This window comes from Pteropus medius, unplaced genomic scaffold (genome assembly GCF_902729225.1).
Source record: "Pteropus medius unplaced genomic scaffold, Ma_sr-lr_union100, whole genome shotgun sequence".
Lineage (NCBI taxonomy): Eukaryota > Metazoa > Chordata > Mammalia > Chiroptera > Pteropodidae > Pteropus > Pteropus medius.
Genome location: NW_024356397.1, coordinates 552,055 through 572,619, shown reverse-complemented (window position 1 = coordinate 572,619; position 20,565 = coordinate 552,055). Strand labels below are relative to the sequence as shown.

The 20,565-nt window shown below is 43.2% G+C and overlaps 1 protein-coding gene across 2 annotated transcripts; it reads left to right on the top strand.

Annotated features, from left to right (window-relative positions):
• Positions 1-1,156: 1,156 nt before the first annotated feature.
• COPZ1 (coat protein complex I subunit zeta 1) lies at positions 1,157-19,557 on the top strand. 2 transcript variants are annotated; one of them, XM_039862085.1, is made up of 9 exons: positions 1,157-1,220; positions 10,885-10,953; positions 12,268-12,349; positions 12,961-13,052; positions 14,152-14,207; positions 15,526-15,603; positions 15,755-15,806; positions 17,017-17,055; positions 18,140-19,557. In XM_039862085.1, the coding sequence occupies exons 1-9, from the start codon at positions 1,203-1,205 to the stop codon at positions 18,185-18,187; spliced, it is 534 nt and encodes a 177-aa protein (XP_039718019.1). In that variant the 5' UTR covers positions 1,157-1,202; the 3' UTR covers positions 18,188-19,557. The 2 variants fall into 2 exon arrangements, with proteins under 2 accessions (XP_039718019.1, XP_039718018.1); XM_039862084.1 differs by lacking the exon at positions 18,140-19,557 and adding an exon at positions 17,193-17,273.
• Positions 19,558-20,565: the final 1,008 nt, after the last annotated feature.

Sequence of the window (20,565 nt, the reverse complement as noted above, 5' to 3'; positions counted from 1 at the left end):
AGAGACATAATGTCAAAGATGGAAAAAATAAAATCCCTTTGGGAATAATATAAGGCAATAGAAGGTGTTCCTGACCTGAGAGTGGGAGCAGGGGAGATCAGAGACCAAAGAACAGATGGGTAGGAGAAAGCTAAACTTCATCAAAACCCTTCCCTATTGTGAAATCCCTGCATTCAGTAAACTTCTCTATTCTTGTTTTGCAACGGCTTGTCCCTACTGGACAACCGCAGACCCTGCTCTCTATACCCTTTCTTATCCTGGATCCTTTACCCCTCTGTCCTTCCTACTCTCTCCTCTCTGATTTCCAAAACTAACATCCCAGTTTACGTCCGGCCAAAGAAAATCTGCTTTTAGAAACTCACTGGCTCTTTCCTTGGGTCGCACAAAGCTGGGGACCCCCACCTTGGGGAGATTGTTACTGTAGCAATCAACTTTCTGGCAACTTTGGTTTATCTAGGTAACATCTTGGGCATCCCTTGGCTTTATTCTATTTGTGCAAACTTTCTGTGAGGATGCTGAAGTGATTTGAGCAAGTCTGAGGGAAGAACTAGCTAGCAGTGTTTGCCAAAGCAACCATGGATATCAGGGACCTAATGCGAACTCTTTTAGTGAGGAGTAGGGTCGGACTTCGTCAAGAGCTGTCAGTGTGAAGGGCTAAGGAGACATAGCGCCCTCTAAAGGAAGTACCAATTAAAGTTGCTAAATCAGTCAACCGCCATGCTACCCTGAACAAGCCTCATCCCATCTGATCTCAGAAGCTAAGCAGGGTCGGACCTGTTTAGTACTTGGATGGGAGACCACCTAGAAAGACCAGGTGCTGAAAGAGTGAAAAAAATAAATAAATAAATATGCTAAATCAGGCCGGTGATATCACGTGCTCGCCACTCTGCCAATTAAAAATTAATGTTCGCTTCCTCTGTTCCCCATGGAAACAGTCCCGCCCCACTGACCCTCCCGCCCCGTTTAGTGGTGAGGTTTTGGTGTTTTATTGAATGTTTGGGCTGACAATCAAATATCTGCACCTTCTGGCTGGACACCCTGCTTCCGCTAAACAAGCTAGCACACTGGTTGGCCAATAGAACAATAGCTGGCATCCGATAGTCCAATAATCCCCATCCTGGGCGGAGTCTAATAAGGACGTAGGACCAATCAGAGGCGGCGTTGCTTTTGTGGCTCCACGTCAGCACCAGCTGCGGGGCAAGATGGAGGCGCTGATTTTGGTAGGAGCTGGGGCAGCCGAGGTGCTGCGGTATCTAGAGGGGCCGGGAGTCGGGCTTCAGTTTGACTGGGAGGCGATAGAAAGGGGAGTTCTGGATAATCCTCGGGGATCGAAGGATCTGTTAGCCCCTGGAATAACGTATGGCCTAGTGCAAGAGCTAAAGCCTTACTTCAGAGTAGGGAGCTCTGCCTGTGAGAGGACAAGGGTCGGTGGAAAGTTGAAAGGAGCACATGGATTCCTTTGGACGCATAGGATTATAAGCGTACAGGATTGGGTTCCTTCAGGTTACCCCGATTCTGAGCATTATATGCGATACCTGATTTGAGTTTCCCCAAACCTCCAAACTCATCCCAAATTTTAAGACTAGAGTGCAGGTGTTTGTCATCACAGGCTCTGTTAGTTGTCACACTTTTGACACTCCGTTGATAATTCCCTGTCACATTTCTTCAAAAAACTTTTCTTTTTACTTGGTTTTCTATTAATCTCTTTTATATAGATTTGTCATGATAAAGAATCAGTATTCTATCAAAGTTCTGGAATATCTGATAGAGTTACCATGGATTGTGGAATATTTTATCAGACTCCTTATTCTGTTCTTTTTCCTACCCGTTTAAACTTTAGAAATTCTTACTGTCGAATCTGGGATGCTAACTCTCTCTGGTTATGTGAGAATTTTGGTGGTTAAAGGGATGTTTTAGCTCCCTTGTCCATATGATCCTTTTTTGCTTGTTCAAACAAGTAAAACATTATTACTTCTTCTTTAGAACTGGACCAGAGCATTTCTCTCAAAAGTGCTCAATGCGTTTTTGCAATTTGGAGATATTAACATAGATGTGTGTATAGGAATTTAGTTCTCAGCTCCTTCCTTAACTGAGTTGAACTCTAGGCCTCTTTCTTGTGTTTTTCTTTCCTTCAGCTCTAATACATGTACACATTCTGATCCTCGTTGGGTGAAAAAGGATGGCAAGTTTCTGTTCCCCTCTTTCAAAAATGGCAAAGATAGGGTTAATTCCTTCTCATATGGGTTGGTCAAGTCTAGCTAGAAAGCTTAAAACTGAGTAGTTTTTAAAAAGATATTTTCTGTACCTAGCAGTTAAACAATATTCTTAACTAGTTAACAGCCTGGGATAAGTTCTAGGTAATTGGTTCCTTTGGAAGTTTTTAGAAATTTTTAGACTGCTTCCTACATCTGTTTAGAAAGGAATGTGCTTACAGGTAAAGGAGTGAGGGAGATGCTACTTGGGGAAACTCATTTATCAAGGGTTCTGCGTATAGTGGTCAGTTGAAGGTGTTATATGTGAAAGTCTCTCACATTTTTTCTTCAGTTCTCCATCTCTGCTTCCTCAGTAAAGTGTATTTCAACGTGCTTCTTTCTTATACCCATTTTAATCTGTACCTAAGATGCTGCATTTACAGATCCCTGCTAACCTGGCCAGGTACCCCTGAACTTTGCTTTAAAAACCATGCTGATTCTTTGTCACGATGAACCTATGTAATGGGGTTAGGGGAAACCAAGGTATAGGGAAAAGGACTTGCTCAAGGAAATACAATGTCAAAACTAAATTAGGTTTTGATTCCTAAATACAATGTCAAAACTAAATTAGGTTTTGATTCCTAATCCCAGACCAATTCTCTCTCTCTTATCTCATCATCTGCTTCCACCTCTTCAATGTACAAAATTGTATTTTCGACTATCAGTTATATAAAATATAAAGCTTTTGTTGGGGGCAAAGTACCAATAGGTATCAATTTGTGTGCTGGTCTCCAGAGTTCTAAGAATATTAAAGTAGTATTTTCTCTCCTCTGTGTCAGCTCTTTACAACATTTTTTTCTTTACAATTTCAATATATTTGGGGCTCTCAATTAAGAATTTATATACGTTTCTCTCCATTCCATCCCTTTTAACTGGAGTTCCAGGAGAAAATTAAGCTCTAATGACCTAAGGCATTCATTATGTGTAATGAATCATCTTTTTCCTTTTGTATCCACAATGGCACTATTTTTGTACCATCCTTGGGAGGAGTGAGAAAATAGTCACTTACATGATTTTCTGAATTCATTGGTTCAGATGAGGAACCCTAGTTGAGAATAGGTGGTATTTCCTAAGTTTTTCTTTCTCTTCTCACTACCCTCACATACTGGGCCACAAAATTTAGCTCCATCTGATTCAGTACATGTGCTGCTGAAGTGAGCATATCCATCCGATTCAGAATCACCCTTCCTCATTGCTCCTTTTGATCTCTTCCCCTCTGTCTACTTAGCAGTATCTCCTGATTCTTAAGTCACCATCTTCATTATGAAAAGTATGCAGAATCCCTGGATCTTCTCTTAGCTCTCTACTGAACTAAAGAGTTTACTGTACCTGGATAGTATTTAACAAGCCACTCCTTAGAAAGGGAAACACCTTCTAAAGTTTCTTTAGGCTTCTTCATTTCAAATTTATTTCCTGGTTTGGCTGGACCTCTGGGAAAAGCTAATCAAAGCATATTCTTCGATCCTCACCACTACAAGACATACAGCCATAGAATATTGAGAAGAAGGGAAGGGTAAGCTAGCAGGGGGTCAAGAAGAACCATCAATCAGAATTTGATCTGACTGTGGGTATTTCTAAATACCAATAGCTTCCCTTCATTTAGGTACTTTACAGTGGGTCACATTTCTTTCTTGAATTAAGTAATCCATCCCTAGCTTTCAAGCACATTTGTCTAATATTTCTAAGATCTTGTAGTCTCTAAGGAAGGAGACCCTTTTATTTCCTTCTGTTACCAGTGTTTAATAATAATGCTCCCAACCTGCATCTTTGGACTCAGCTTTTCCTCTCCTACTGTTTTCTGCTGGTTATTCCTTTCTTGTGAATGGAGAGGGATCTCTGCAGGTCACCATTCTCCATTAATTACCTATGGAATCTTTAAGATTATGACTTATCCTCTTCCTCCCTAATCCCCCTTTACCTTTTTTCTCAAAACTGAATTACTCTAGCAATCTAGATCCTTAAATCTTTCCTCTTAGATTTCATTTTTCCTAATCCTTTTTTGATTCTCTGTCAGAGTGTTTTTCCAGTGCTTTAAGGACTAGACTTATTTGTATCCTTTCTCTTCCTTTAATAACATTTTTATTCTAAAACAATGACCAAATCTTGAATTCTAAGCCTCATTTAAAAATCAGGGCATTTAAAATGCACAAATGTATGTGTATATATGGAGGAGGAAACTATGCAGAATACATCAATGACTCAAAGGTTGATATTGCTCTGTGGCCTTTGCTTCCTGAATCATCTTAATGGGGCTTTTGTTAAATTCTTTTGGCACTAACAGTAGAGGTACTTGGCCTAAATGCCCCCTCCTCCTGCTCTGGGCAAAGGTATCAATTACATTAAGCCCCTGAAGCACTCCCATCTCATTCCTGGCAGTCCCCTGTGCCCCTCTCCCAGCTGCGTCCTTGGTGGTGCCTGGCCCCTCCATTTCGTTAGGAGAAGCAATCTCCTCGTTCCTGCACTGTGGAGATATATTTCTCAGCTAGGGCGCGAGCAGTGCCAGCGCTGCCCCCGATGAGGTCCCTGGCAGCCATAAAAATTTTTATTGTGATTATGTTGGTGTCGGGGTGTCCATCTGGGTTATTGCACACCTAGTTTAATTGATTGAAGTTTAATTTATTGACACTTCAAATTAAATGATCAGAATAAACTGTGCTGTTACTCTGGCCGGCTTGTTTTAATGGTTGATTGCTGGAAGCAGACCTCGGCTTGAACTAAAACCCCCAAAGAGCAATTGACGCTGCTTCTAACTCTCCCCATGTCTTGCCCTCCAAGAAGACCTCGTTATAGATTTTCGACATATTTATATATATATTTTTCCCTCTCCTTCACAGTGTTGGGGAAAGAGTTAGTCCCCGGCAAGGTATAAATTATATCTGAGGTCTACGAGATCTGTCACTTGGTCAAAAGAGGAGGAGGGGTCCTCTGTATGAAGAAAGCCAGACCCTTGAGAAGCCAGATCTTCCCTGGGTGGCAGAGGAGGAATACAATTAACCAAATATTTGAGGGAGCCTAGTGACAGATTTAGGGTCTTTTTCATCTAGATGTTTGCCACTGTTTTTTACTTTACTCCATCGACATGACTTGATTAGACAGGATATTGACAAGCAAACTAGTTATGGAAAGGAGAACTAGAGAACCAAATAAAGGATAGAAAAAGAGTAAAGAATCAGTGCCTACCTACCCATTTATACTAGAGTAATTAGGAAGATGAAGGCAGAGTGCCCACGAGCAGTACATTTTAAATACCTGTACTGGCAAGGGCCTTCACACATTCAGCTTCCCCTGATTCTGTACAGAATAAGCTTTCTCTTAGGTTATTAGAATTCTCCTGTACTTAGATTCCCTAGCCTGTGTCACCTCTTCTGGTGTTTGACCACCCTGTCTCTTCAGTAGATCTTTCTTGTTATGTAACCTGAGTCTTACGTGCTAAAGATGAAGCCTAGGTCTCCTTATTTGGCTTTTAATTTTCCCACTGTCAAGACAAGTATTCCCATTCACAGCCAATTGGCGTGTATAGCTCTATCTACCAATGTTCTCCTTTTCTATTTGTATAGTTTTTAGTGGAAGACAAACTAGAGAAGAGGATAGCAATTCTGCCTCAGGGATTGATTTTGGGGAGCAAATAGATTGAAAGATAACACAGAGGCTGTCAACTCAGTCTTTTAAAGGCTAGCTTTTTGTTTTCAGAAGCAGATGAGGGGGTAGTTGGGAATAAATCAGAATATAAATCATAACCAGTAATTCATCAGAAATGGATCTAGCCCCGTTTGGTTTTTCCCTTTGCTGAGTGATATTTAAATGAGGGCTCCTGAATTACCAGGCAGGGAAGGCAGAAAGTTCTAATGTTGCTCTCAGGCCTCAGGTGGAGAGTACTCTGATTTCTGCTTGTTCAATTCATTTCTATTGCCAGCAGTGCTGCTTGCTTTGTCTCATATTTCTGTAATTCTTTCATTACCATAGTAGTTGAAGAATTAGGGACTGTGTGACCTCTGGGCGTAAAATTCTCCAGCACGCTGGCTTTCTGAATTTAAGAAGATACCTGAGACTTTCCATTCCTGAAGAGCTTGGTGCTTGGTAATCTTGTCCTGTCTGTCTCACAGCCACCAAATTCAGTCATTGAGAGCTGGAGGCTGTGATGCTGACCTTTGCTCCCCCTGCTGGCTATGTTAGTTTTCTCAATCATATTTATTAATTTATGAAGGCCACACAAATATTTCTGAAGTCATTACTTGGTGCTAGGCAGAGGAGAGGGGTGATTTATGAAAGTATCACTCATTTCTCCTTTTTTTCATTTCCTTCCCACACCATCTTATTATGATTAGAAAGAATCTCATTTAATTCTAAACCTAGGTCTGTGAACTCCTTGAAATCATAAACATTTGTGAATGTTTATTTTTCTGGTAACAAGGTTCATAAATTTCATAAGCCTATCAAAGGAGTCTGCTGTACTTCGAAAAAGGTATTAACATTAACTGATCTAGCCTCTCATTTCTCCAGTGAGGAAGAAAGGTAGAACTTGACTTAATGGCTGATTCAGACAATAATGCAAGGATTTTAGGAGTTTAGAGACATTTTCTGCTTTAGTGTCAGAATTTTTAGTGTTTATGCTTTCACATTTTGTATCTGTCAGGAAGATTCTAGGTATCTCTTCCTGTCCTTCTCTTCCTTCTCAAGACATGTTCAGTTTCCTCTGTATAACCAATATTCGGTCTCATGTCAGCCAGTTCTTTGGTACCTGTGGCTCCTTTCTTGAGCTGTGTTTCTTGAATCTAAGCTAACCCTTGGGTAGTATGTGAAAACTGCTCTTCCCTGTCAAAGCCTTTAGCTAATTCGTTTCTTTTCACCTGAAATCCCTAGGCTTGTGGCTGGCAGATTTGAGCCCTCAATCCCGGAGGAGCTCTTCATTTTAAAGAATTTGGCACAGAGTCAGGGAGCAAAATACCTGCTTAGCCATCTGGAGCTGGGAGTGGTATCTGGGAATTTCTCCTTCTGGTTTTTACTGTCTTGATTTTGCTTTATAAATAGGGTTGAGGGAAGAGCATCTTGTTTCTAGTTGGTCCAGATCTGTTGCCAAGCCAGGGTACTACTTTTTTGGCATGGCTATAAGAGACTGAAGAACTTTCTAGGAACCTCAATTAGATTATTACTTGTGTGCTTTCAGCTCTGTAGATAGCACCCTCTAACTCCACAAAGACTTCTTGGTCTCCCTTCCCCAAATGAATCAAATGAAGTATTCAGTCATAGCCCCTAAATATCCTGTCTACCTTCTCCAAATACTCTCCCAATCCTCTTATGGTAGCATATCATGATCTTACCCCACAGTGTTTTTTTACTATATACATTGTGAACAGACTTAATTCAGTGCTTTTTCATAGCCCATCTCTCCTATTTTGGCTTACAAGACATACAAATATTTAAAAGGTCTGCTTTTTAAATGTTTTTGCTAATGACTATAATTTTTAGGAAGCTGCAGGTCATCCCAAGGCCCACAGGGGGCAGCACGAGGAATGGCGCTTCCCTTCCAGTCCTCTGTGTGCTGGTGGTGGGGGTACTGGAAGATGTTGATATTTTTCACGTGGCTTCAGAAGCCCCTGGTTGAGATCAAAGACTCCTTTGCAGCAGGCTAGTTGCTTGTTCATCGTTGTTTCAGCTCTCCTGAGGAGTCCAGTCTTGTTTTCTTGATAGTAAAAACATACGTGAAAATCCGTCTGAGCCACCCAACCTCCCACAAACCCATCTGCCTGAACATCATTTCCAGGCAACATTAGCATTTGAGGTGAAGTTCTGTTATACACTCAGGCTGTGGCTCTCTGAAAGTCAGTGCATCACAGAACTTTGTCTCGAAAGCTTTCTAGCAGCTACCCATTTGGGAGACCTTTTAAATTCCTTGAACATGGTCCTAAGCTTGTGAGGTCTTTCTCAATAATCGGCATTTAATGTGTTACAAGGTCAAGCTTAGTCCATTGTCCAGAAAGCCCATTTCTCAATAGCTGGGAGTTATTTATAAACTTGCCCTTTGTAGAAACTTTAAAAAATGAAATTACATTATCAGTAATGGCTTCTGGCCCTTTAAATTGTCTGGTTTTATGGTTTGAGAAGAGCTCCTGCCCTTCCCCACTACTGAGAGGTAAAGGCCCCAGACTGAAGTGGAACCAGCTGTAGTCAGGAGGTGGCAGGAGAAGTAAAGGAGAAGCTGCTGGCTCCAGCTGTAGCAGAATGGAGAATTAAAGCTGCATTAAAGCTCTTGCCTAAATTTTCAGTTTTATTTATTCCTTGGGAAGTCGAAATGACCAGCCTTTTCTCTCGTGCCTTCCTACCTCTTTCAGAGCTGTAATAAGTCAGATCTGGTCTTCTCCTTGCTTTCCTTTGCCTGTCTTTTAGCCTTCCGAGAAAGATTCAGTATTTTTATTTCAAGAGTTTCCTTGATAACATCTTCTAAGAAACTAGTAAAACTATCCAGGAGCAGAACCCAGGGATCTGTTTCTTTATTTTTTGCCAGCTGTTTTAGGTACTCACACCTCCTTGGCCACAAAGAACATTGTCTGACTCTCCTAGTTGGCTGGTGGCCAGAGGGTTTTTCTTTTCTTTGGGATCCCATTCTTTCTAGGAATGCTAGACTCCATGGCTGCAAGAACCAGTTATCTGCTTCAGCTCGATGCTCTGTTTAAACCACTAGGAAGCTCTCTAGGGTTGCTGTGAATGTGGATAGAGGAACAGAGCCAAGAATTTACAGGGAAAAGATTGTGAGAAAAATTATTTCTTCTAAATTTCCTTCTCTGTGGACTTCTTTTCCTCTTTTAAGGAAACTCATTCCCATTGGTGTCTCTTGTTGAATTGAAGATCCAGGTTGCTATAGAACTGAGCCTGCTTTATGCGAAGATCTTTCTGTGGGGATTTAGGAGTTAGGAAAGCTGCTTTTATTTGTGATCTATTAGACGAGACTCTATAATTACTTTCCTCTGCTAGACACAGGGTTCCAGAATTTACAAGAGTTCTTCATCTCTTGAGAGAAGAGTTCCTCATGTCTTGTTATTCCAGAGAGTAATGTATATAGGGTGGGCATCTCTAAGGAGTATTGAGAGATAAGTTGGTAGTAGTATCACCCAAAATGGTCACATCAGATAATCTACCTATACCTGGAAGTCTAATTGTAAAAAGGTCCCTTAGATGTTTATTGCATCAAAACATTTTTACTTTATTCTCATAGTCATTCAACAAATATTGAGAGTTTAATGTATGTCAAGCATTGTTTTGGACACTTGGGATAAATCAGTGAACAAAACACAAAAATTACTGTCCTCAAGAATTCAAGTGGAGAAAGCTTATATTTTTTATCTACTTGCTGTCAAAAGACTAGGTTCTCTTTACTCTCATTCTTGACTCCCCAAGTTAGGGTTGGTTCTTTGCGTGGAACCTTAAACCTATTGAACCTCATGGGGCAGTTTACCTTTATAGAAGCTGTAGTTTCTAGATCCTTGGCAATGATTTTCCTTCCTTCTTACTCCTGGGTCTTTGTTAAACACATGCTTAGAGAGTATATTTGGCCGCTGTGAGGACTGTGGTTTTCTACGTAAGCCAGGAAAGAGAGATAGCAAAGCAACAGCCTTGTCTTTTAGCACAGGGGAGGGATATCATCATTGTTAAGTAACTCAAGGAATGTGAGCCTTCAAATACCTGTATATATATATACCACTTCCTCCCCTCCCTTCTCCCTCTCCTGATTAGCTGGTTCCCTAGAAGTTGCAGTAGAGGAGCTTTTTGCAAAGTGATATGCTTTGCAGTTGTTTGTGTTTGAGTGTAACTATTAAGGCTGCAGCTATGATTCCTTTATGAGAGCCAGTGTTGTTAAAATTTGATTCTTGATAGTGAAGGAACTCTCCTGCTTTTTATCTCCAGGTCCTAGACTGTTTCTTAGACAGATCCTCTTCTCATTGCTTAACTTCTCCAAAATTCAGATTGGTTTTTGTACTGGCAAATTAAATGGTGGTGGTCGGTGTGTAGTAGAGGAATTGGGATCATAGGGGAAGTCTTGGGAGATGGATGTCTCACTGGGCTGCATATCAGAACTGGGGTGTGTGTGTGTGTGTGTGTGTACGTGCGCGCGCATGTTCTGCTCACTGTGTGGGTGGTTTAGAGAAGGCTTGCTTTATGCCTCTGCATTGCTACTGCATTGGGACTGCAGAAACTTCCAAGTACACTAGGGCATTCAGCCTTGTTTTCAAATAGCCTTGTGCAGTGCCTATTAATTAATCGGGTCATATTCCATACCCACCTGTGCATGGGAGACCAGGGAGGGAGGGCAATTTGGAAAAATAACTGTAGCACAATATTTGGAAGTAGCAGCATGACCTACCTTGATTAAGCACTCTGTGAGTCTGGCTCAAAGAAACTTTATCTGATGCTGATTTGGAGTCCTTTGTTAAAATGCCTCCTGCCTCAATTTAGTTCTTTTATCACTTGGTCATTCTCAGTGGGAAGTGTCAAAAATCTAACCGGGTTGGGTTAGAGGACTCACAGAGGCACCTCTCTATGCCCTTGCAGTCTTACTGAGAGTAGGAGAAGGTAGCTGGTTTGCCAGTGATGGCAGGAACCTAAATTCAGGACTGAAGGTATGTTCCTATCTCTTCAGGAACCCTCCCTGTATACTGTCAAAGCCATCCTGATTCTGGACAATGATGGAGATCGACTTTTTGCCAAGGTGAGATTCCCTTTCAAGTCAGTTTAGGAGTAAGACAGAGACTCTGAGAATTGAATCTTGGGTCTAGCCCTTTTAACTCATTCTTTGATACTGTAATTTTAAGAATTCTTTCATCTTTCCCATGTCTACTCCAGTTAAAACCTAAACTGTTTCTGTCTCTTAGTTGCCTTGCTTCTTTAATTGCCATCCTCAGACTTTGACTTCCTTTGTTATCAGCATCAGAGCAGAGAACTTTGGAACCTTGGTTTCAGAACAAAGCAGTGTCTACATGTGAGAAGCAGGCTGCCCATGCCCATTACTCCTGTCCCTTTCCCTTCGACCTGTTATCTGCCTGGGGTTTTCCAGGGAATTTTCTTGTTCCAGGGTTCCAGCCCTAGGTCCTCAGTTACCACCAAGCTTGTTACCTCCTGACTTCCCTAGTGTGATGTTTCTAACTTTGGATATGTTAAAAGAGAAGAGAAAGGACACCCCTTTCCTCTCCCTCTATATTCTCCCCCTCCCGTAGAAATTTTTTCTGTCCCTGGTGTGTTAACTCCTGGCGAGCATAGCATAAATCAATCAGCAGGTAGAGATTAGTTTAGAATTCACCAGCTGTTCCTCCCTGTAATTGGATGTAACTATGCAGGACACCTTTTGAAACAGTTATCCAGTTACTAAATGCCAGACCTGTCATAGGTCTTCAGCTGACTGCGACGGATTAGCCCCTAAAGAGCAGAGCGATTTAGCAGCCTACTTTTCCACCCCTTGCCAGGGAAAGCTTGGGAGTGGGCTTAGCAATGTGCTAGATGCCTCCTGCCTCTTTCAGTTTGCAGAAAAGAAAGCTAAGAGAGCAAAGGGTAGGGTGTGCTTTTCTTTAGAGAAGGTTTTTGCAGCCTTTTTTCATTCCTCAGCTTTATACAATGAGTGAGGGTCTACAAGAAGTATTCTATGCTTTTAGTGCTTTTTGTGTTCTCTAATACTGCTCCCTGACATGGGGTAGCTTTTAGGAGGCACTCGATGAGAGTGGTCTTAGGATTGCTCTCCTAGAATACAGACGAGGCAGAACCTCATCATAGGACTTAAAGGCCTCTATCCTTATAGTTTTAGACATGTAAGGTAGGGTTGCCTGGAGCAGGGCCCTAAAAAATTATTTTTATATTCAATTACTTACTGCCCATTCCCTGCTTCTGTAGTTCTTCCTTCTTCATGTCCGTATTTCTTCCTTACCACATGCCTTGAAGGAGAGAAATGCAAGATCCAGGGCAAAACACAGTCACTAATCATTCTGGGCTCCCAGTGCTAATGACCCAACCCATCTCCTTTCCCTCTGACCAGTACTATGACGACACCTACCCCAGTGTCAAGGAGCAAAAGGCCTTTGAGAAGAACATTTTCAACAAGACTCATCGGACTGACAGTAGGTCATTTTCCTTTCACTACTCCCTGTGTTGGAGGAACCGTGGTGGGAAGGGGGTAGTGACGGGACTGCAGAGAAGGATAAAATGACTGCTCCTTTTTCTCTTTTTCCCTCCTCCCCTCATATAATAAACTTTTCAGAAATGTAATGGGGAGGTGAGTGTACCTCACGCGGGAATACCGTGCTGGAAGGTTGGCTGTTAGCTACCTGTCTAGTCCCTGGATTTATGAGCCTCACTTGACAAATTTAACTGCAGCTCTGCTTATTGTACCGCATCCATTAGGGCAGGTAAATGGAAGTCTGTAAAGGTGACCGCTCTGCATTTTCACCTCCGAAGGATCGACTAGTATCCTGTCTCTTATTCAAGGAGGGAAGTAAGGGTAGTGGGGGGAGGGTGGTTAGAGGAGAAGATACATTTAGACTTCTCCAAGTTTATACTTCCCTTCTGCTACTGCCTGAAAAGAAAAAACAGGTCAACTTCGATCTTTGGGGGTCATTATGACCTACATTATCTCAGCCCAAAACAGCTGGATACCAGGAGTTCCTGGTAACTCTTCTGTCCCATTTCCTTTTCTCAGGCTACCCACTGTTTCCACCTTTTTTCTCCCCAGGTGAAATCGCCCTTTTGGAAGGCCTGACAGTAGTATATAAAAGCAGTATTGATCTCTATTTCTATGTGATTGGCAGCTCCTATGAAAACGAGGTGAGGCTCCCCACCCCTCTTTGCTATCTCTGATCTCACTTTCTAAACCACAGACCTATCAAATTAATCAACCTAGAATAGAAGTTTTCCTATATTTCTTTTTTTTCTCCGTGTAGGAGATACCATATATGTTTAAATACATACTAACATATAATATCAATGGTCTTCTCTGTATAGTGTGTTTTAAGATGGATTTCTGTGGTATGATCAAAGTTGAGGGATGCTTGCTCCTGCTATTATGGTCGACAGTTGACTGAGTTTTGTCAATTAGCCAACATTTTGGGTCATGTTGAAGCCATAAATTCTGAATGAGTGTAGTCCTTGAGACTTATACAATTGAGAAGACTGGATTTATTCTTAACCTGCTTCCTATCACAGGAAAAGCTATTTACCTCAGGTAACAAGTTCTAGAAGAATAGATAAGAAAAAAATAAGCCCCCATATAATTTGAGGCAAAAATGAAAGTTCGAGAAAACTAGCTCTTACTAAGCTCTTATTGCTATAAGCACTTCGTAAAGTACATTGTTATTTAAACCATACAGCACTTCTGTGAATTGTAGGCATTGGTGTTCTTGTTTTATAGATGAGGAAACCAAACCATGAAGAACCATATAAAATTACTAGTATTTGACCACTGTTGAACTACAAAAGTGACAGTTGCATTTGGTTCCAACTAATTGTCCCAGGGTTACACATCTAGAAAATGGCTCAACTAGGATTTAAACCCAGATCTGTCATACTCCAAAGCCCATGCTCATTCCACTAACTCTAACCTCAGCTATCACTTGGTTAATGATTTCTCTATGTAAGACATCGGGTAACACAGTTGGTAAAGACATGTAGAGGACTCTGACAGGAAAGGTCTGTTGGAACAATTTGATCAAAGAGAGACATCAAATTGTGGGCTCATGTGGCAGAATTTATTTCTGTGAGAAACCACAGATCCTCTTTCTGTTTTGCCCTCCTTTCCTCTTTAGGCTTTTGGTCCTCTGTGAAAGTCCATGTCTTTTGATACTTAATGAATTAGAGGGTTTTGTTTTCAGGTAGCAGCTTTCAGATCCTTGAACCTTATCCTTCTGTTTCTTCTGTCTCCCAATAGCTGATGCTCATGGCTGTTCTGAACTGCCTTTTCGACTCACTGAGCCAGATGCTAAGGTGAGCAGTCCATTCTTGACATCTGTTTGTGAGAGAAAGTCACTATTCTTGTGACAGAAAGGCCCAGGGATTTTTTTGGGAATCAGCAAAGGCTCCAGGAAGCTGATTTACCTTGAGAAGTTGGGCTTATTATTTCAGACTAATTCTCACTTATGGGGAAGACCGGATAGAGAGGAGAGTATTTCCCTCTATGGAATAATTCTCCTATGGAATGGGATTGAGAGGGAGCAGAATCTTTACCTCTATTTATTCTCCCATGGCTCTGTCAGAGTTCTGAGCACCCTCAAAATGCTGTCCTGGGTTTCATTCTTTACATTAGAAGTAGGGAATGGGCATGCTTAGAGAAATGTCCCAGATGAAACATCAGTACCTTGGGAATGGAGGCAGTGCTCCCAGTTTTTCAGTTCTAGTGCTTAGTTTTTTCCTTTCTGGAGAATAGGAAGAATGTACCATTTACCCTCCCCTTCCACCTTTCCACCAGCCCTCTGTTCCCCATGTAGATGGGCAAGAAAAAAGATATAAGATACTTTTCCCGAAAACATACAGGGCTCTGAACTTCATTCCTCTAGCAGCTCCCAAGTGAACCCAGCATAGACAGCCAACCGGAGCAGAACAACAGGCATTCTCAGCCCCACAAAATCAGCAGGGTGAATGGCTCATATTTCCTCAGGAAGGGGATGATTTATTCCTTAGCCAGGTGAATGAATAGAACTTCATTTCAGATGATGTAGTGAAAGAGTCAAACTGACGGATGTGACTGGCCACTTGTACCAACCACCGGATCTGAGGCTGGTGCATGCAGGCCCTAACTGTTCCCAGCCCCATAGTTGGGCTTCTTTTCAAGGTCTGAGCAGAGCTTGTGAGGGAAGTAAAGGAGAGGGAGCAAAAGAGGCTTAGAAGTTTTGTCAGCTTGAGTGCAAACAGGGTTTGCAATCAACCCCTCCCCACCTCCTGCCACCTCCAGATTGAGTTTTAGCTCTGTTTATTTCCTTTTTTTCCACTCGCTGATGTCAGCATTTATGAGCAATATCACGAGCAGCATCATGGCAGATAGGAAAGAACAATAGCTCTGGATAATCAGCCCTTGAATAGTCAGAAATTAATTGTATTTTTTGAATCTCTGACATTCGTGATCCTTTTTCAGCAAACAAGAGTAGGAAGGGGTTTAGAGTGGATTAGCTAAAAAGTTCTCATTTACCTTATTTACTTCTTTGTGTGGTTGATGGAGACGTTTATTGGTCTAATTTAGGATCCTAAATCAGTGTCCTAGGATTCCTTTCATACATGGACTAGTTTTTCTCTTTTCTTGGGGACTCAGGAAAAATGTAGAAAAGCGAGCTTTGCTGGAGAACATGGAAGGGCTCTTCTTGGCTGTGGACGAAATCGTAGATGGAGGGTGAGTTCTCTGACTTGCCTTGACCTCTAGGGTGAGCGGGGTGGAGTAACTGCCCCCATCCTAAGGCAAGGAGGCCGAGTGGCTAAAGTGTCCCCACACTAAGTTGGTCCTTCAGGACAGAGTAATGATGATCTCTTCTTTGTCTTTGTAGGGTGATCCTAGAGAGTGATCCCCAGCAAGTGGTACACAGAGTGGCATTAAGGGTAAGCAGGAGGGTATTCCCCTACATCCCTCCATATACTCACTCTCCAGGGCCACACCAGCTGAATGTATCTAAGTGTCTGGGCTTATAGAATACATACAACCTTCTCCTTCCCTTTCAAATTGTCATTGTCCCAAAGAAAAGAAGCAGATGAACAGTATTTTTGCCCCTAACCTGGTACCTAGCATCTCATCCAGTCCTTGCATAGAGTGGACATTTAATGCATACTTATCGAATCAATAATGAAATAAAAGAAACTTTAATATTGATGGTTCTGACTCTATAAAGAACTCGAAGTTGACTTATTCTTCCTTTAGGGGTAGATCACAGTCATTTGAGGCAGACAAGTGTCTTCCTTATCTTTTAAGGTCTTGTAAAACTTAGGACAGCACCTCTCCATCAGGAAGTACTCAATTGCCGGAACCTCAGTCTTTTTTGGTGCTAGTGATATCAGAAAAAGGTCTCTGAGTTAACCTTAGAAGGCTCCAAGTCCTCAGGAGAGATAATAGTGGTTGCAGAGAGAGCCCACCAGCAAATTGTGGGGGTGCAGAGCTGTCTGATCAAAGCAAATCTCCCCATTCACAGAATGTCCCAGCTCTGACCTCCACAGAGTGAAGGCTGACAGTGTCGGGTAATGGGAAATCTTCTCCCTTAACTGCCGTGGGCTCCATTTGCATAGTTTAATCTTCTCCTCTAACATATGTCTCTATGTGGCAAGAGAGAGGGTCCCCCTCCACCAACTCCCTCCTTCCTCTTCTCAGGCTGCTGTTGCAGCAGTTTATTTCTTCAAATTAACATGCTGTCATTACCCATCAGGCCTTGCGGGATCCATTAAACTACCCCTGGCTCCCCCTTATCCTTTCCCTAGTGATATTGATATTCAGGGAAGGTCTTATCTGACTAGGGAATCAGGTCCTCCACCCCTAAGGTATGGATCAGATAACCTGCTAATTATTTGGAATGGAATAAATCTTTTAAGAAGTCCTCTTGCTTTAAAATAGAAGATGGGTGAAATGACCATTTTTTGCTCACAGTGCCTCTGGCCAAGTAAAATTGTGGCTGTACTAGTCCCTAGAAGGGACTGAGAAGTTTTAGGCTTCTGCCCATTGCTTCAGTTTAAAGGACCACCTCTTCCTTCCCCACTACCCAACTTCAATCAGGTCTTAGTCCAGCTTTCTCTCATACTGAATGCTTGTCTCTCTGTGCCATAGGGTGAAGACGTCCCCCTTACGGAGCAGACCGTGTCTCAGGTATGACTTTCTTCCTTCCTCCTCTCCAGATGGACTGGGTTCCTAAAGAGGCTAGAATAGCATTCCATCCCAACCCACCAAGTCTGAATGAGATTAGAGACTGAAGACACATCTTCCTTGGCTCCCTCTTATTGCAGAGAACTGGGTCTCATACAGCCAGATGCCCCCTACCCCACCCCAGCTACCATCTCAGTCTCCTGTGAGCAGTGTCTGCCAGCCTTGGTGTGTACCCTTCAAACCCCTTCAAACTCTTCTTGCCTGATGCCTCATTCAGTGATTTATTCCCCAGCAGAGGCTTGCCTTAAGCAGATGGTCTGTGTACTTCCCAGGCCTGCATGGCGTGATGCAGCAGCTCTCTCTCTCCTCCCTCTCCTCTCTCTCACTCTCTCTCTCTCTCTCTCCTCCCTCTCCCTCTCTCTCTCTCCTCCCTTCTTCTCCTCTTCTCCTCCCTCTTTCCTCCATAACCACTCCTCTCTCCTTCATATATATTCCTCCTCTTCTTTTCCTCCACTCTCTTTCCTCCTCTCCTCCCTCTCTCTCCTCCTCTCCTTCCTCTCTCTCCCTCTCTCTCCTCCTCTCTCTCTCTCTCTTTTCCTCCTCTGCTCTCTCTCTCTCTCTCTCTCTCTCTCTCTCATTATACAAATGAGAGCTAAGCTGAAAATGCATATTCTAGCATATGCAGGTTTTGCAGATCCATCCTGCTACTTTGCAAATAGATCTGTCTACCTGATGTGGGGAGAGGGATTCTGTTTTCTACCTATTTGGAATTTTTACTAAGAAGTCCACCTGGAGGTGGTAACCCCTCACCTTTTGTAACATGCCCAGTAACCCTCAGTCTTTTTCTTTCCTCCCAGGTATACCTCTTCTCTCTTCATCCTCCCAATGGATTTGAATTTTTTTGCAATTTCCCAAACTGACAATCCTCTAGGGCCTTAGAGAGCTTATTTCCATTCCTCTACCCTTGGGGATTTTCTATTTGCCATTCTTCTAAGGACAGGGAAGGCAAGTGAGGGGAAGGAGAACCCCAACCCCCATCTCTGACCTCCCCTCAGCAAGGCCCTCAATGCTACCCTTGTCCCTGCAGGTGCTGCAGTCAGCCAAAGAACAGATCAAGTGGTCACTCCTTCGGTGAAGACTCCACTGTTCCTGGCTCCTCACCCCCTCAAAAATCTGCAATGTCTGCTGTGACTTCTCATCCAGTCCCCCAACTGATGCTCTCAGGGTCATCTTGGGGATCACAAGGGATCCTTAAATCTCCATCCTGTCTATGGTTGCTGCCGCTCCCTTCCCCCACCCATCCCAAGTCCTAGGCACTTCCCATTCCTTCTCACTTTTTTGCAGTTCTGGGAGTAAAGCTCCCAACAGATTTGAATGCAGGGCAGGGAAGCACCTCTTCCTTTCTAGACTAGATTATGCTCCCATGTTCCTCCCCCCATATTTTCTTCTCAGTTTCTGTGCCCTTTGCAGCGGATACACTTCAGATCAAAGCAGGAGAAAGAATATGCTGAGTGTTTTTCTCCCGTTATGTTTACCTGACCTTCATCCCAGCAGCCCTTATGTCCAGAAAGGAGAGAGAAGGAGAATTCTTTTCTATAGAATGAGTGGGGTGAGGAGAGGTATGTCTAGTCTCAAGCACAGCCCCACTTACTGGCCTCAGCGTTTTCTCCCATTCCATCTTACTGCCTTGTCCTCTAGCCTTGGAAAAAAGATTGGAAAAGCTCATAGGCAGGGGGACAGAGTGGAAGAAGCAGTAATTTAAATTTTATCAGATAGGGCTTATAAAATTCTGTATTTCAGTCACAGCTGCATTCTTTACTCTGATTCTGGCTTATAGCTTCAAAACTGCTGTGGTCTGTGAATGTTCATTGTGGGAATGTCCATCTCTTGATCGGCTACCTTAACTCTCCACCTTCACTACTCCTGGGATCTTTGCCTGGCTTGTCCTCTCTGTGCCCTGGAGGAAAGCCAGTCCCTGAACTAAAACTGCTTTCTAGTCTTGGGTAGAAGAGTTTCTGCTCAAACCTAGGGAGGGGGTGGAATTTATGACTTGGGCCTCTTAGTCCCCTTTGCTCCCCCACATGCTTTTCACTCCTCTGCCTTGGGTCTGTAATATCTGCTGCTTAACCCTATCCTCTCTCTGCCTCGGCCTTATATCCAGGCAGTAGGTCAGGGCTCTTCCTTTCCCTAGGTCACTGAGAGAGGTGCCTTTCTTCAGAAAACCATCGGGATTTGAATTTCCCCAGGAAGATGGAAGATGGAACACCCACTCTTGGGTCTAACCTTTCCCTTTGACCCCAAACTTCCCACAAAAATATCTCAAAAGACCTTCCTGAGAATTAGGCTCTGCCCCACGCACTAACTACCAATTCTCCAAGATGAAGTAGGGCACATAACTGGGCATATTTGAGGGGGCATTTTATGTAAGAGATGTATGGAGTTGGGAGATGGCCACCTTCATATACTGCCCTGTGTGAAGAGGAATAAAACATTTTTTTTTCCAAACTGCCTTTGTGTGATGTTTTTGTTCCTCTTCCTCTCTTTTTGGCAGCTGCTCCTATTCTTCTAACATCCCCCTCACTCCCCATCTTATAATATTTCTTCCCTCTTACCTCAGAGACTCCCCCAGCATTCTCCCCTACCACCCCATCCTTAATTTACAGGATTATTTGCCTCCTTGGCATCTCTCAGTCCCCTTGCCTGGAAATAGGCGCCAGGGGTGGGGTGGGGATGGTATTTTCTCAGTGGGAGTCCCAGGGAACTGAGTTCTCCCCCCACCACCCCTAAAGCCAGCTGCCTGCTCCTGCCTCAGCCATTAGTAACCCGGAGATGTGCACCTGCGTAGGGGCTCTCCTCCAGACCCTACTCCCTTCCTGCACCTCCCACTCCTGTTCTGAAATGGCGCTGAGCGGGTTATTTATCGGAGCCAGCACTGCTCCAGAAGGTCAGGACGGTGGTGTAAATAACCTCTTCTCGCCATTTCTCCATCCCTCCAGAGCCTGCTCCCCTCCCCCTCTTCCACCTTTATTCGCACAAATGAATGTGGCTGGGCTGGCACAGAGCCTGGCCCTGCATCTTAATGGGGCAGTGAGCTCACAAGATGGATTTAGCTGGGGGGCGGGGGGTTTATGGTTGCTGCGGCGACAAGAGAATGCTTTGGTTTTCTTTCCCCCTTCTTCTGCAGGATTTTAAGGAGGGGGAAGTGTAGGGAGCCCTCTTCTGCACTGCAATTTGAAGGGTCTCCTTCTCAGTCTCACCTACTGCTCATAAGATGGGCCTTCAATTCCAGGATTCAGCAGGAGAGACTGCATTTAGGACCTTAGATAGGAAAGGATGAAGGAAAGAACGTAACTGGAGTGGGAAGAGCCTCTCCAACATCAAGACATGAAACCTAGAGTTGCCCAGTCTTGCCTGCCTTCTGTGAGAACCTGGCAATTAAGCTGAGCAACTGTGGGGCATCTGTGCCTGGGATCCCCCTCAGCAGATGGAAAAAGAGAAAAATGGTTGGATATA

Coding starts and splice junctions, on each gene's coding strand:
- COPZ1 (XM_039862084.1), top strand. Junction 15,807..17,016: donor TACACAGAGTGGCATTAAGG/GTAAGCAGGAGG, acceptor TCTGTGCCATAG/GGTGAAGACGTCCCCCTTAC. Junction 17,056..17,192: donor CGGAGCAGACCGTGTCTCAG/GTATGACTTTCT, acceptor CTCTTATTGCAG/AGAACTGGGTCTCATACAGC.